This window comes from Salvelinus fontinalis, chromosome 4, assembly GCF_029448725.1.
Source record: "Salvelinus fontinalis isolate EN_2023a chromosome 4, ASM2944872v1, whole genome shotgun sequence".
NCBI classification, from domain to species: domain Eukaryota; kingdom Metazoa; phylum Chordata; class Actinopteri; order Salmoniformes; family Salmonidae; genus Salvelinus; species Salvelinus fontinalis.
This window is the reverse complement of record NC_074668.1, coordinates 85,221,795-85,235,395: the sequence shown is the minus strand read 5'-3', so window position 1 is coordinate 85,235,395 and position 13,601 is coordinate 85,221,795. Positions and strand designations below refer to the sequence as shown.

Sequence of the window (13,601 nt, the reverse complement as noted above, 5' to 3'; positions counted from 1 at the left end):
CCAAGTCATTGTGAAGCCACAAGGCAGGTGATGTGAACCAAGTCATTGTGAAGCCACAAGGCAGGTGATGTGAACCAAGTCATTGTGAAGCCACAAGGCAGGTGATGTGAACCAAGTCATTGTGAAGCCACAAGGCAGGTGATGTGAACCAAGTCATTGTGAAGCCACAAGGCAGGTGATGTGAACCAAGTCATTGTGAAGCCACAAGGCAGGTGATGTGAACCAAGTCATTGTGAAGCCACAAGGCAGGTGATGTGAACCAAGTCATTGTGAAGCCACAAGGCAGGTGATTCAAGGCATTTCAGCTTTCTGCTCCAGACGGCACGTAGTTCATGTATTAACAGTTGCTTCAATCTAATCCCTTTCAGTCATTGAAATTGTTAAAGAGTTTAAAAACTAATCTAGTGAAGGCAACAGTTGGATGAAGATTCTCCAAACTTTTACAAACTTTTATAATCCAACAATTATTGATTGAATTATAAGCATATTAAATATTTTATTGGAACAGACAAATACTGATTGGAGTTGAGAGACTTTGGTGAGAATTGAGATATTGAATTTATTGTTAAATATATATTTTTTAATTATGCACTCATTTATATACATTATATTATATCAGGTATATTTTTGTGTTGAAATAAAGACAATTATTTGTTCCTCATTTGCATAAATACCCCCAGGTGTATTTGATTTTTATATATTATACAATTAACAAACATTTCAACTGTATTCAATTATTACTTTTTCTTTTAAATTTCAACAAAAATGAAGTTATCTTTCTTGTCTTTCTTGAGATGTGGAGACGGTGTGTTAAATCCCCGACTAAGCTTTTACCGTTCTGATTCAACGGGAAAGACACATGTGTTCCATTGACCCCATTTCCGGGGTCGTAACGTTAAGTGACAAGTGGATTTCTTGCACCCCCCCCTCAAACACAGGAAGTAGATGTTTTTTGCACCCCCCCTCAAACACAGGAAGTAGATGTTTTTTGCACCCCCTCAAACACAGGAAGTAGATCTTTTTTTGCACCCCCTCAAACACAGGAAGTAGATATTTTTTTGCACCCCCTCAAACACAGGAAGTAGATGTTTTTTGCACCCCCTCAAACACAGGAAGTAGATGTTTTTTGCACCCCCCCCTCAAACACAGGAAGTAGATGTTTTTTTGCACCCCCTCAAACACAGGAAGTAGATGTTTTTTTGCACCCCCTCAAACACAGGAAGTAGATATTTTTTTGCACCCCCTCAAACACAGGAAGTAGATATTTTTTTGCACCCCCTCAAACACAGGAAGTAGATGTTTTTTTGCACCCCCTCAAACACAGGAAGTAGATATTTTTTTGCACCCCCTCAAACACAGGAAGTAGATATTTTTTTGCACCCCCTCAAACACAGGAAGTAGATGTTTTTTGCACCCCCATCAAACACAGGAAGTAGATGTCTGAAAAAGACAGCTCCTCAGGTGGGCGGGTGCATGCACCCTGCTAGTCCACTTGAGATTATATGTTTACATTGTTGTATGATACAGGGCCCTACATTCCTATTGCCCTATATAGCCCTATGGGCCCTGGTCAACAGTAGTGCACTACCCTATGGGCCCTGGTCAACAGTAGTGCACTACCCTATGGGCCCTGGTCAACAGTAGTGCACTACCCTATGGGCCCTGGTCAACAGTAGTGCACTACCCTATGGGCCCTGGTCAACAGTAGTGCACTATACAGGGAACAAGGTTCAATTTGGGACGCAGACAGGAAGAACACACTTACACTGGTACTGTTGAGGAAGTTTCCAATGGCCAAAAGCGTTGCCAGGATGCGCTTAAAGGTTTTGTTTTTGGCGAGCTGCTCCATGCCTAGTTTCAGGTCGAAAAGAGGCTCGGCAATCTCCTGTACAGAGACGAAGAGAGGAGATGAAAGACTATGAGGGAGGAGAGGAACAACATTCATGGGGAAAAAAACTCCATCAAACAGGCTCGGCAGTCAGTGAGGATTCACAGTCCACCACACACACACACACACACACACACACACACACACACACACACACACACACACACACACACACACACACACACACACACACACACACACACACACACACACACACACACACACACACACACACACACACACACACACACACACACACACACACACACACACACACACATTATGGGTGGTGTGAGAGAGAACAGAATCTGCTGGTCCTGGGCAGACTGCTCATATTCTCTGCTCATCCCACCCATAATGTGTGTGTGTGTGTGCTCAGTCTCTGTAGCACACTGTGTGTGTGTGTGTGTGTGTGTGTGTGTGTGTGTGGTGTGTGTGAACAGAATCTGCTGGTCCTGGACAGACTGCTCATATTCTCTCTCCTCATCCTACCCATAACCCACGAGGAGAATATTCTGCTGTTGTTGAGCTGCCAGTCTGACACACTGACTAACGGGGGAGGTGGATGCTCTACTGGGGAGGTGATGGATCCTCACGGTTCCTACAGGAGGTGATGGATCCTCACGGTTCCTACAGGAGGTGATGGATCCTCGCGGTTCCTACAGGAGGTGATGGATCCTCGCGGTTCCTACAGGAGGTGATGGATCCTCACGGTTCCTACAAGAGGTGATGGATCCTCACGGTTCCTACAAGAGGTGATGGATCCTCACGGTTCCTACAGGAGGTGATGGATCCTCACGGTTCCTACAGGAGGTGATGGATCCTCACGGTTCCTACAGGAGGTGATGGATCCTCACGGTTCCTACAGGAGGTGATGGATCCTCACGGTTCCTACAGGAGGTGATGGATCCTCACGGTTCCTACAGGAGGTGATGGATCCTCACGGTTCCTACAGGAGGTGATGGATCCTCACGGTTCCTACAGGAGGTGATGGATCCTCACGGTTCCTACAGGAGGTGATGGACCCTCACGGTTCCTACAGGAGGTGATGGACCCTCACGGTTCCTACAGGAGGTGATGGACCCTCACGGTTCCTACAGGAGGTGATGGATCCCCACGGTTCCTACAGGAGGTGATGGATCCCCACGGTTCCTACAGGAGGTGATGGATCCTCACGGTTCCTACAGGAGGTGGTGGATCCCCACGGTTCCTACAGGAGGTGATGGTTCCTCACGGTTCCTACAGGAGGTGATGGATCATCAGGGTTCCTACAGGAGGTGATGGATCCTCACGGTTCCTACAGGAGGTGGTGGATCCCCACGGTTCCTACAGGAGGTGATGGATCCTCACGGTTCCTACAGGAGGTGGTGGATCCCCACGGTTCCTACAGGAGGTGATGGATCCTCACGGTTCCTACAGGAGGTGATGGATCCTCATGGTTCCTACAGGAGGTGATGGATCCTCACGGTTCCTACAGGAGGTGATGGATCCTCATGGTTCCTACAGGAGGTGATGGATCCTCATGGTTCCTACAGGAGGTGATGGATCCTCACGGTTCCTACAGGAGGTGATGGATCCTCATGGTTCCTACAGGAGGTGATGACAGCTGACTGTCATCCTACCTTCTCCAGGGTTTCATAGTTGAGTTTGAAGGCCCTGATCCTACCTTCTCCAGGGTTTCATAGTTGAGTTTGTAGGCCCTGATCCTACCTTCTCCAGGGTTTCATAGTTGAGTTTGAAGGCCCTGATCCTACCTTCTCCAGGGTTTCATAGTTGAGTTTGAAGGCCCTGATCCTACCTTCTCCAGGGTTTCATAGTTGAGTTTGAAGGCCCTGATCCTACCTTCTCCAGGGTTTCATAGTTGAGTTTGAAGGCCCTGATCCTACCTTCTCCAGGGTTTCATAGTTGAGTTTGAAGGCCCTGATCCTACCTTCTCCAGGGTTTCATAGTTGAGTTTGAAGGCCCTGATCCTACCTTCTCCAGGGTTTCATAGTTGAGTTTGAAGGCCCTGATCCTACCTTCTCCAGGGTTTCATAGTTGAGTTTGAAGGCCCTGATCCTACCTTCTCCAGGGTTTCATAGTTGAGTTTGAAGGCCCTGATCCTACCTTCTCCAGGGTTTCATAGTTGAGTTTGAAGGCCCTGATCCTACCTTCTCCAGGGTTTCATAGTTGAGTTTGAAGGCCCAGAGCTGCAGTCGAGCGCTGAGACCGCTGATGGAGGACAAGGTGAGGAGGAACTGTTCCGCTGAGCCCAGAGGGACGTCAGGGTTGGCCAGCTGAGCCTCCTGGATCTTCTGCTTCTCCTCCTCACTAGGAGTCATCGTCAGGATTTTCTACAACACAACAGATGACTGGAGTTAGAGGAGGCATGGATTTTCTAGAGGAGGGAGAGAGAGAGGGGGATGACTGGAACAGATGACTGGAGGCATGGATTTTCTAGAGGGGGAAGAGAGAGGGGGATGACTGGAGGCATGGATTTTCTAGAGGAGGAAGAGGGGGATGACTGGAGGCATGGATTTTGTAGAGGGGGAAGAGAGAGGGATGACTGGAGTCATGGATTTTCTAGAGGAGGAAGAGAGAGGGGGATGGCTGGAACAACAGAGGACTAGAGTCATGGATTTTCTAGAGGAGGGAGAGAGAGGGGGATGACTGGAACAGATGACTGGAGGCATGGATTTTCTAGAGGGGGAAGAGAGAGGGGGATGACTGGAGGCATGGATTTTCTAGAGGAGGAAGAGAGAGAGGGATGACTGGAGGCATGGATTTTCTAGAGGAGGAAGAGGGGGATGACTGGAGGCATGGATTTTCTAGAGGGGGAAGAGAGAGGGATGACTGGAGTCATGGATTTTCTAGAGGAGGAAGAGAGAGAGGGATGACTGGAGGCATGGATTTTCTAGAGGAGGAAGAGGGGGATGACTGGAGGCATGGATTTTCTAGAGGGGGAAGAGAGAGGGGGATGACTGGAACAGATGCCTAGAGTCATGGAATTTCTAGAGGAGTGAGAGAGAGGGGGATGACTGGAGGCATGGATTTTCTAGAGGAGGAAGAGGGGGATGACTGGAGGCATGGATTTTCTAGAGGGGGAAGAGAGAGGGGGATGACTGGAACAGATGACTGGAGTCATGGATTTTCTAGAGGAGGAAGAGAGGGGGATGACTGGAACAGATGACTGGAGGCATGGATTTTCTAGAGGAAGAGAGAGGGATGACTGGAGGCATGGATTTTCTAGAGGAGGAAGAGAGAGGGGGATGACTGGAGGCATGGATTTTCTAGAGGAGGAAGAGGGGGATGACTGGAACAGAGGACTGGAGTCATGGATTTGTACCACAGTGAAAGGAAATCAGAGGACTAAGAAAGTGTGAGTAGCAGACATTTTTGTTATTTAAAAAAAAAGGTGCTTTGTTGACAGAGCGATTTCCAGGTATACATATAGTCGTTGACAGTAAACATGAATTAAACTACACCAGATAAATAGTCTACTTCTCCTCCTGAACCCTTCACAGGTCACTGATGTTCAATGTCAGAGTGCACTGATCCTGGTGTCAACAGCCCTACAGATCCCATTCAATTGTAATTTTAATGGTAACAGCGCCGCCCAGTGGTGGAAAGACAGTATCACCTCGATGCCCTCCTTGTTGATGGCAAACTCGTCAAAGTTGAGGATGGCGGTCTTGATGACGTGGACAGCTGGTAGTACGGTCATGCCGATGTTGATGCTGTTACTTCTCTTGGAATCTAACACCAGTATCTCTGCCTTCTTCACTTCTGCTCCTTTCTGCAGGGACAAACAGCATAGAAAAGATTTACAATTCACCTGTCAATTCACCAGTCAATTCACCTGTCAATTCACCTGTCAATTCACCTGTCAATTCACCTGTCAATTCACCTGTCAATTCACCTGTCAATTCACCTGTCAATTCACCTGCCAATTCACCAGTCAATTCACCTGCCAATTCACCTGTCAAATCACCTGTCAATTCACCTGTCAATTCACCTGTCAATTCACCTGTCAATTCACCTGTCAATTCACCTGCCAATTCACCTGTCAATTCACCTGCCAATTCACCTGTCAAATCACCTGTCAATTCACCTGCCAATTCACCTGCCAATTCCCCTGTCAATTCACCAGTCAATTCACCAGTCAATTCCCCAGTCAATTCCCCAGTCAATTCACCAGTCAATTCACCAGTCAATTCACCAGTCAATTCACCAGTCAATTCACCCGTCAATTCACCCGTCAATTCACCCGTCAATTCACCCGTCAATTCACCCGTCAATTCACCCGTCAATTCACCCGTCAATTCACCCGTCAATTCACCCGTCAATTCACCCGTCAATTCACCCGTCAATTCACCAATAGAGATTACAGTTAATATTGCTTTTACTTCATTCCTGCTTTACAGTACTTGAGACAACTTAACATAGTTTACACAGGCAGTCCAATTTACATATTTTGCCAATTATTTGGCATATCTGATATTTTCCTCAATGTGTAAACAGCAACAAAAAGCACATGGAATCTGATCTTTTGATTTCTGAGCTGATGTAACCCCTCACCTTCAGAGCCACGGGTAGCTCCTTGGCCTTGGACTCAAACAGGTGTTCCAGCTTGGCCGTATCCACGGTGACCTTATCCAGCGACGCCCACACCGTCCCGCGTCCGAATTTACACTTCCTGGGACTGTCTGACTGTTTGAGTTCCTTCCAGAACAACTTGACCGTCTTTCTCTTCTTGGCAAAGGCCGGGTCGGGAGCCTGGGAGGAAGAGGAAGAGGAGGAGGAGAAAGGGGGAGGGGGAGCTCCAGGAGGAGGTGGAGGAGGAGGGGCGCAGAGACCTCCACCCGGTGGGGGAGGAGGTGGAGGAGGGAGACTCATACACGGCGCCCCGGGAGGAGGAGGAGGAGGGGGTGGAGGAGGAGCGGAGGCTAGTCCAGGCATAGGTGGAGGAGGAGGAGGGACGCCGCCACCACCACCAGGCCGACCAACACCCACGTCGAAGACATCCACGTCCAGAACATCTATATCCTCCTCCTCCATGAGATCAGAGAAGTCCAGGTCTTTAATCTTCAGGGCTTTGGAGCTGGGTTGGAGCTGGTCCCAGGCGTCTGTCTGTCTGTCCCTGGCCAGTGGGGTCATCTGGGTGTTCTCCAGGTTCCGGGAGTGGGTCTCTGCGTCGATGCTGTACTGCGGCCGGACTTGCCGGTGCTGCTGCTCCTCTGCCAGCCTGGCCCGCGCCGCCTGGGCACTGCCACCCAGACCCTGCAGCTCTGCCCTCCTGGAACTGCTGTCCTCGCTGGGTAGAGGCTGGGCCTGCTGGGCCTGGGGAAGAGGATCAGTTAGTTAATCATGGCTATCTGTATCGACTCCAAAATGTGCCAATCGAAAGATTGAACATTTGAGTGATGTTTTCCATAAGCTGGACAGACACAATGCATTTAAATTAAAATAAACACAAAGCAGTTTTTTAATTCAGCTTCCCCCCCCCCCCCCCCGCTATAGATCAGTCAGCATGTGTTCAGCTGTGTAACTCTGCTATAGATCAGTCAGCATGTGTTCAGCTGTGTAACTCTGCTATAGATCAGTCAGCATGTGTTCAGCTCTTTAACTCTGCTATAGATCAGTCAGCATGTGTTCAGCTGTGTAACTCTGCTATAGATCAGTCAGCATGTGTTCAGCTGTGTAACTCTGCTATAGATCAGTCAGCATGTGTTCAGCTGTGTAACTCTGCTATAGATCAGTTAGCATGTGTTCAGCTGTGTAACTCTGCTATAGATCAGTCAGCATGTGTTCAGCTGTGTAACTCTGCTATAGATCAGTCAGCATGTGTTCAGCTGTGTAACTCTGCTAATTTCAGTCAGCATGTGTAACTCTGCTATAGATCAGTTAGCATGTGTTCGGCTGTGTAACTCTGCTATAGATCAGTTAACATGTGTTCAGCTGTGTAACTCTGCTATAGATCAGTTAGCATGTGTTCAGCTGTGTAACTCTGCTATAGATCAGTCAGCATGTGTAACTCTGCTATAGATCAGTCAGCATGTGTTCAGCTGTGTAACTCTGCTATAGATCAGTTAGCATGTGTTCAGCTGTGTAACTCTGCTATAGATCAGTTAGCATGTGTTCAGCTGTGTAACTCTGCTATAGATCAGTTAGCATGTGTTCAGCTGTGTAACTCTGCTATAGATCAGTTAGCATGTGTTCAGCTGTGTAACTCTGCTATAGATCAGTCAGCATGTGTAACTCTGCTATAGATCAGTCAGCATGTGTTCAGCTGTGTAACTCTGCTATAGATCAGTCAGCATGTGTTCAGCTGTGTAACTCTGCTATAGATCAGTCAGCATGTGTTCAGCTGTGTAACTCTGCTATAGATCAGTCAGCATGTGTTCAGCTGTGTAACTCTGCTATAGATCAGTCAGCATGTGTTCAGCTGTGTAACTCTGCTATAGATCAGTCAGCATGTGTTCAGCTGTGTAACTCTGCTATAGATCAGTCAGCATGTGTTCAGCTGTGTACCTCTGCTATAGATCAGTTAGCATGTGTTCAGCTGTGTAACTCTGCTATAGATCAGTCAGCATGTGTTCAGCTGTGTAACTCTGCTATAGATCAGTCAGCATGTGTTCAGCTGTGTAACTCTGCTATAGATCAGTCAGCATGTGTAACTCTGCTATAGATCAGTTAGCATGTGTTCAGCTGTGTAACTCTGCTATAGATCAGTTAGCATGTGTTCAGCTGTGTAACACTGCTATAGATCAGTTAGCATGTGTTCAGCTGTGTAACTCTGCTATAGATCAGTCAGCATGTGTTCAGCTGTGTAACTCTGCTATAGATCAGTTAGCATGTGTTCAGCTGTGTAACACTGCTATAGATCAGTTAGCATGTGTTCAGCTGTGTAACTCTGCTATAGATCAGTCAGCATGTGTTCAGCTGTGTAACTCTGCTATAGATCAGTTAGCATGTGTTCAGCTGTGTAACTCTGCTATAGATCAGTCAGCATGTGTAACTCTGCTATAGATCAGTCAGCATGTGTAACTCTGCTATAGATCAGTCAGCATGTGTAACTCTGCTATAGATCAGTCAGCATGTGTTCAGCTGTGTAACCCTGCTATAGATCAGTTAGCATGTGTAACCCTGCTATAGATCCGTTAGCATGTGTAACTCTGCTATAGATCCGTTAGCATGTGTAACTCTGCTATAGATCAGTCAGCATGTGTAACTCTGCTATAGATCAGTCAGCATGTGTAACTCTGCTATAGATCAGTCAGCATGTGTTCAGCTGTGTAACTCTGCTATAGATCAGTTAGCATGTGTTCAGCTGTGTAACTCTGCTATAGATCAGTCAGCATGTGTTCAGCTGTGTAACTCTGCTATAGATCAGTCAGCATGTGTTCAGCTGTGTAACTCTGCTATAGATCAATCAGCATGTGTAACTCTGCTATAGATCAGTCAGCATGTGTAACTCTGCTATAGATCAGTCAGCATGTGTAACTCTGCTATAGATCAGTCAGCATGTGTAACTCTGCTATAGATCAGTCAGCATGTGTTCAGCTGTGTAACTCTGCTATAGATCAGTCAGCATGTGTTCAGCTGTGTATCTCTGCTATAGATCAGTCAGCATGTGTTCAGCTGTGTAACTCTGCTATAGATCAGTCAGCATGTGTTCAGCTGTGTAACTCTGCTATAGATCAGTCAGCATGTGTTCAGCTGTGTAACTCTGCTATAGATCAGTCAGCATGTGTTCAGCTGTGTAACTCTGCTATAGATCAGTCAGCATGTGTTCAGCTGTGTAACTCTGCTATAGATCAGTCAGCATGTGTTCAGCTGTGTAACTCTGCTATAGATCAGTTAGCATGTGTAACTCTGCTATAGATCAGTCAGCATGTGTAACTCTGCTATAGATCAGTTAGCATGTGTAACTCTGCTATAGATCAGTTAGCATGTGTAACTCTGCTATAGATCAGTTAGCATGTGTAACTCTGCTATAGATCAGTTAGCATGTGTAACTCTGCTATAGATCAGTTAGCATGTGTTACTCTGCTATAGATCAGTTAGCATGTGTAACTCTGCTATAGATCAGTTAGCATGTGTAACTCTGCTATAGATCAGTTAGCATGTGTAACTCTGCTATAGATCAGTCAGCATGTGTTCAGCTGTGTAACTCTGCTATAGATCAGTCAGCATGTGTTCAGCTGTGTAACTCTGCTATAGATCAGTTAGCATGTGTTCAGCTGTGTAACTCTGCTATAGATCAGTTAGCATGTGTTCAGCATGTGTAACTCTGCTATAGATCAGTCAGCATGTGTTCAGCTGTGTAACTCTGCTATAGATCAGTTAGCATGTGTTCAGCTGTGTAACTCTGCTATAGATCAGTCAGCATGTGTAACAGATCCCCACTGTCTTCCTCTATCTGTTCAATAAAGTCAGAACAGATCCCCACTGTCTTCCTCCCTCTATCTGTTCAATAAAGTCAGAACAGATCCCCACTGTCATCCTCTATCTGTTCAATAACGTCAGAACAGATCCCCACTGTCATCCTCTATCTGTTCAATAAAGTCAGAACAGATCCCCACTGTCTTCCTCTATCTGTTCAATAAAGTCAGAACAGATCCCCACTGTCATCCTCTATCTGTTCAATAGAGTCAGAAAAGATCCCCACTGTCTTCCTCTCTCTATCTGTTCAATAAAGTCAGAACAGATCCCCACTGTCATCCTCTATCTGTTCAATAAAGTCAGAACAGATCCCCACCGTCTTCCTCTCTCTATCTGTTCAATAAAGTCAGAACAGATCCCCACTGTCATCCTCCCTCTATCTGTTCAATAAAGTCAGAACAGATCCCCACTGTCATCCTCTATCTGTTCAATAGTCAGAACAGATCCCCACTGTCTTCCTCTTTCTGTTCAATAAAGTTCGAACAGATCCCCACTGTCATCCTCTATCTGTTCAATAAAGTCAGAACAGATCCCCACTGTCTTCCTCTATCTGTTCAATAAAGTCAGAACAGATCCCCACTGTCATCCTCTCTCTGTTCAATAAAGTCAGAACAGATCCCCACTGTCTTCCTCCCTCTGTTCAATAAAGTCAGAACAGATCCCCACTGTCTTCCTCCCTCTGTTCAATAAAGTCAGAACAGATCCCCACTGTCTTCCTCCCTCTGTTCAATAAAGTCAGAACAGATCCCCACTGTCTTCCTCCCTCTGTTCAATAAAGTCAGAACAGATCCCCACTGTCTTCCTCCCTCTGTTCAATAAAGTCAGAACAGATCCCCACTGTCTTCCTCCCTCTATCTGTTCAATAAAGTCAGAACAGATCCCCACTGTCATCCTCTCTCTGTTCAATAAAGTCAGAACAGATCCCCACTGTCATCCTCTCTCTGTTCAATAAAGTCAGAACAGATCCCCACTGTCATCCTCTCTCTGTTCAATAAAGTCAGACCAGATCCCCACTGTCTTCCTCTCTCTGTTTAATAAAGTCAGACCAGATCCCCACTGTCTTCCTCTCTCTGTTCAATAAAGTCAGACCAGATCCCCACTGTCTTCCTCTCTCTGTTCAATAAAGTCAGAACAGATCCCCACTGTCTTCCTCTCTCTGTTCAATAAAGTCAGAACAGATCCCCACTGTCTTCCTCTATCTGTTCAATAAAGTCAGAACAGATCCCCACTGTCATCCTCTCTCTGTTCAATAAAGTCAGAACAGATCCCCACTGTCTTCCTCTATCTGTTCAATAAAGTCAGAACAGATCCCCACTGTCTTCCTCCATCTCTCTGTTCAATAAAGTCAGAACAGATCCCCACTGTCTTCCTCTATCTGTTCAATAAAGTCAGAACAGATCCCCACTGTCTTCCTCTCGCTGTTTAATAAAGTCAGAACAGATCCCCAGTCATCCTCTCTCTGTTCAATAACATTAGAACATTTGATTAAAAAAAAGACCGTAATGAATTCCTACCTTGAGGCTAGATAGACGTTCCTTCACACTGCCACCAGCCCTGCCCAGCCCTCTGCGGTCCTCTGGCTCTCCGGAGAGGCTCCCCTCGGGGTCGAGGTAGGGGTCGGTGCCTGACGGGCTCTTCAGGGGACCGGCCGAGGAGTTCTTGGCGTCGAGCATGAACTTCCTCTCATTGGAGAGTGTTTTCCGCTGGACACTGACACCTACAGGAGGGAAAGGACAACTGCATGTTACGATCATCATATTCACACACATAGCATTATATATAGATAGAGATAATATATATCTATATATATATACATATATAGATAGAGATAATATATATAGATAAAGATTTAATATATATGTATATTATCTCTATCTGTGTACAAAAAATGACATTACAAAGAAATGACAGCAACTCCATGCTATATCGTTGTAGCCACATTTTCCACAGGTCAGGAAAGATCCACATGTCATTTCAACATGCAATAGAACCCTATTCTCTCGTCCCTGCACTCCGTAACAGATGAGGACAAAGAGGAGATCTTCCCTCTGAACTGGCCGACCTGCGAGCGCAGTCCCTCAGTAGATCCTAACAGCTCCGCACTGACAGCTTTCTGAGCTAGGCAGCAATAGCAACATTAACTCACCAACCCATCAGCTGACAACCAGCGACCTTCTACTCTCCTTCTACTGCAAACACTCTTCACACGCACACACAATCCATCTACAGTAAGTTGCCTTATTGGGTACCCTGTTCAACTTTGACCCTACGCTGTCTGGAGCCTGCTGGTGGTCTGTTCTACCTGGGTCATTAATATCACCCATCTGGTGTTCCAGGTCTAAATCAGGCCCTGATTAGAGGGGGAATCACCCACCCTGGTGTCCCAGGTCTAAATCAGGCCCTGATTAGAGGGGGAATCACCCACCTGGTGTCCCAGGTCTAAATCAGGCCCTGATTAGAGGGGGAATCCCCCACCTGCTGTCCCAGGTCTAAATCAGGCCCTGATTAGAGGGGGAATCCCCCACCTGGTGTCCCAGGTCTAAATCAGTCCCTGATTAGAGGGGAATCACCCACCTGGTGTCCCAGGTCTAAATCAGGCCCTGATTAGAGGGGAATCACCCACCTGGTGTCCCAGGTCTAAATCAGGCCCTGATTAGAGGGGGAATCACCCACCTGCTGTCCCAGGTCTAAATCAGGCCCTGATTAGAGGGGGAATCCCCCACCTGGTGTCCCAGGTCTAAATCAGGCCCTGATTAGAGGGGGAATCACCCACCTGCTGTCCCAGGTCTAAATCAGTCCCTGATTAGAGGGGAATCACCCATCTGGTGTTCAAGGTCTAAATCAGGCCCTGATTAGAGGGGGAATCACCCACCCTGGTGTCCCAGGTCTAAATCAGGCCCTGATTAGAGGGGAATCACCCACCCTGGTGTCCCAGGTCTAAATCAGGCCCTGATTAGAGGGGGAATCATCCATCTGGTGTCCCAGGTCTAAATCAGGCCCTGATTAGAGGGGAAATCACCCACCTGGTGTCCCAGGTCTAAATCAGTCCCTGATTAGAGGGGAATCACCCACCATGGTGTCCCAGGTCTAAATCAGGCCCTGATTAGAGGGGGAATCACCCACCTGGTGTCCCAGGTCTAAATCAGGCCCTGATTAGAGGGGAATCACCCACCCTGGTGTCCCAGGTCTAAATCAGGCCCTGATTAGAAGGGAATCACCCACCCTGGTGTCCCAGGTCTAAATCAGGCCCTGATTAGAGGGGGAATCATCCATCTGGTGTCCCAGGTCT

At 47.0% G+C, this 13,601-nt stretch overlaps 1 protein-coding gene across 1 annotated transcript in view; it reads right to left on the bottom strand.

Moving 5' to 3' along the window:
• Positions 1 to 822: 822 nt before the first annotated feature.
• Positions 823 to 13,601, bottom strand: part of LOC129852942 (FH1/FH2 domain-containing protein 1-like) — a gene marked incomplete at its 5' end in the record, with an annotated part of 76,681 nt that continues 63,902 nt past the window's right edge. Inside the window, 6 exon segments of the mRNA XM_055918541.1 lie at positions 823 to 838; positions 1,743 to 1,885; positions 4,039 to 4,221; positions 5,508 to 5,663; positions 6,446 to 7,207; positions 11,827 to 12,029. Coding sequence (XP_055774516.1) covers positions 823 to 838; positions 1,743 to 1,885; positions 4,039 to 4,221; positions 5,508 to 5,663; positions 6,446 to 7,207; positions 11,827 to 12,029 — 1,463 coding nt within the window.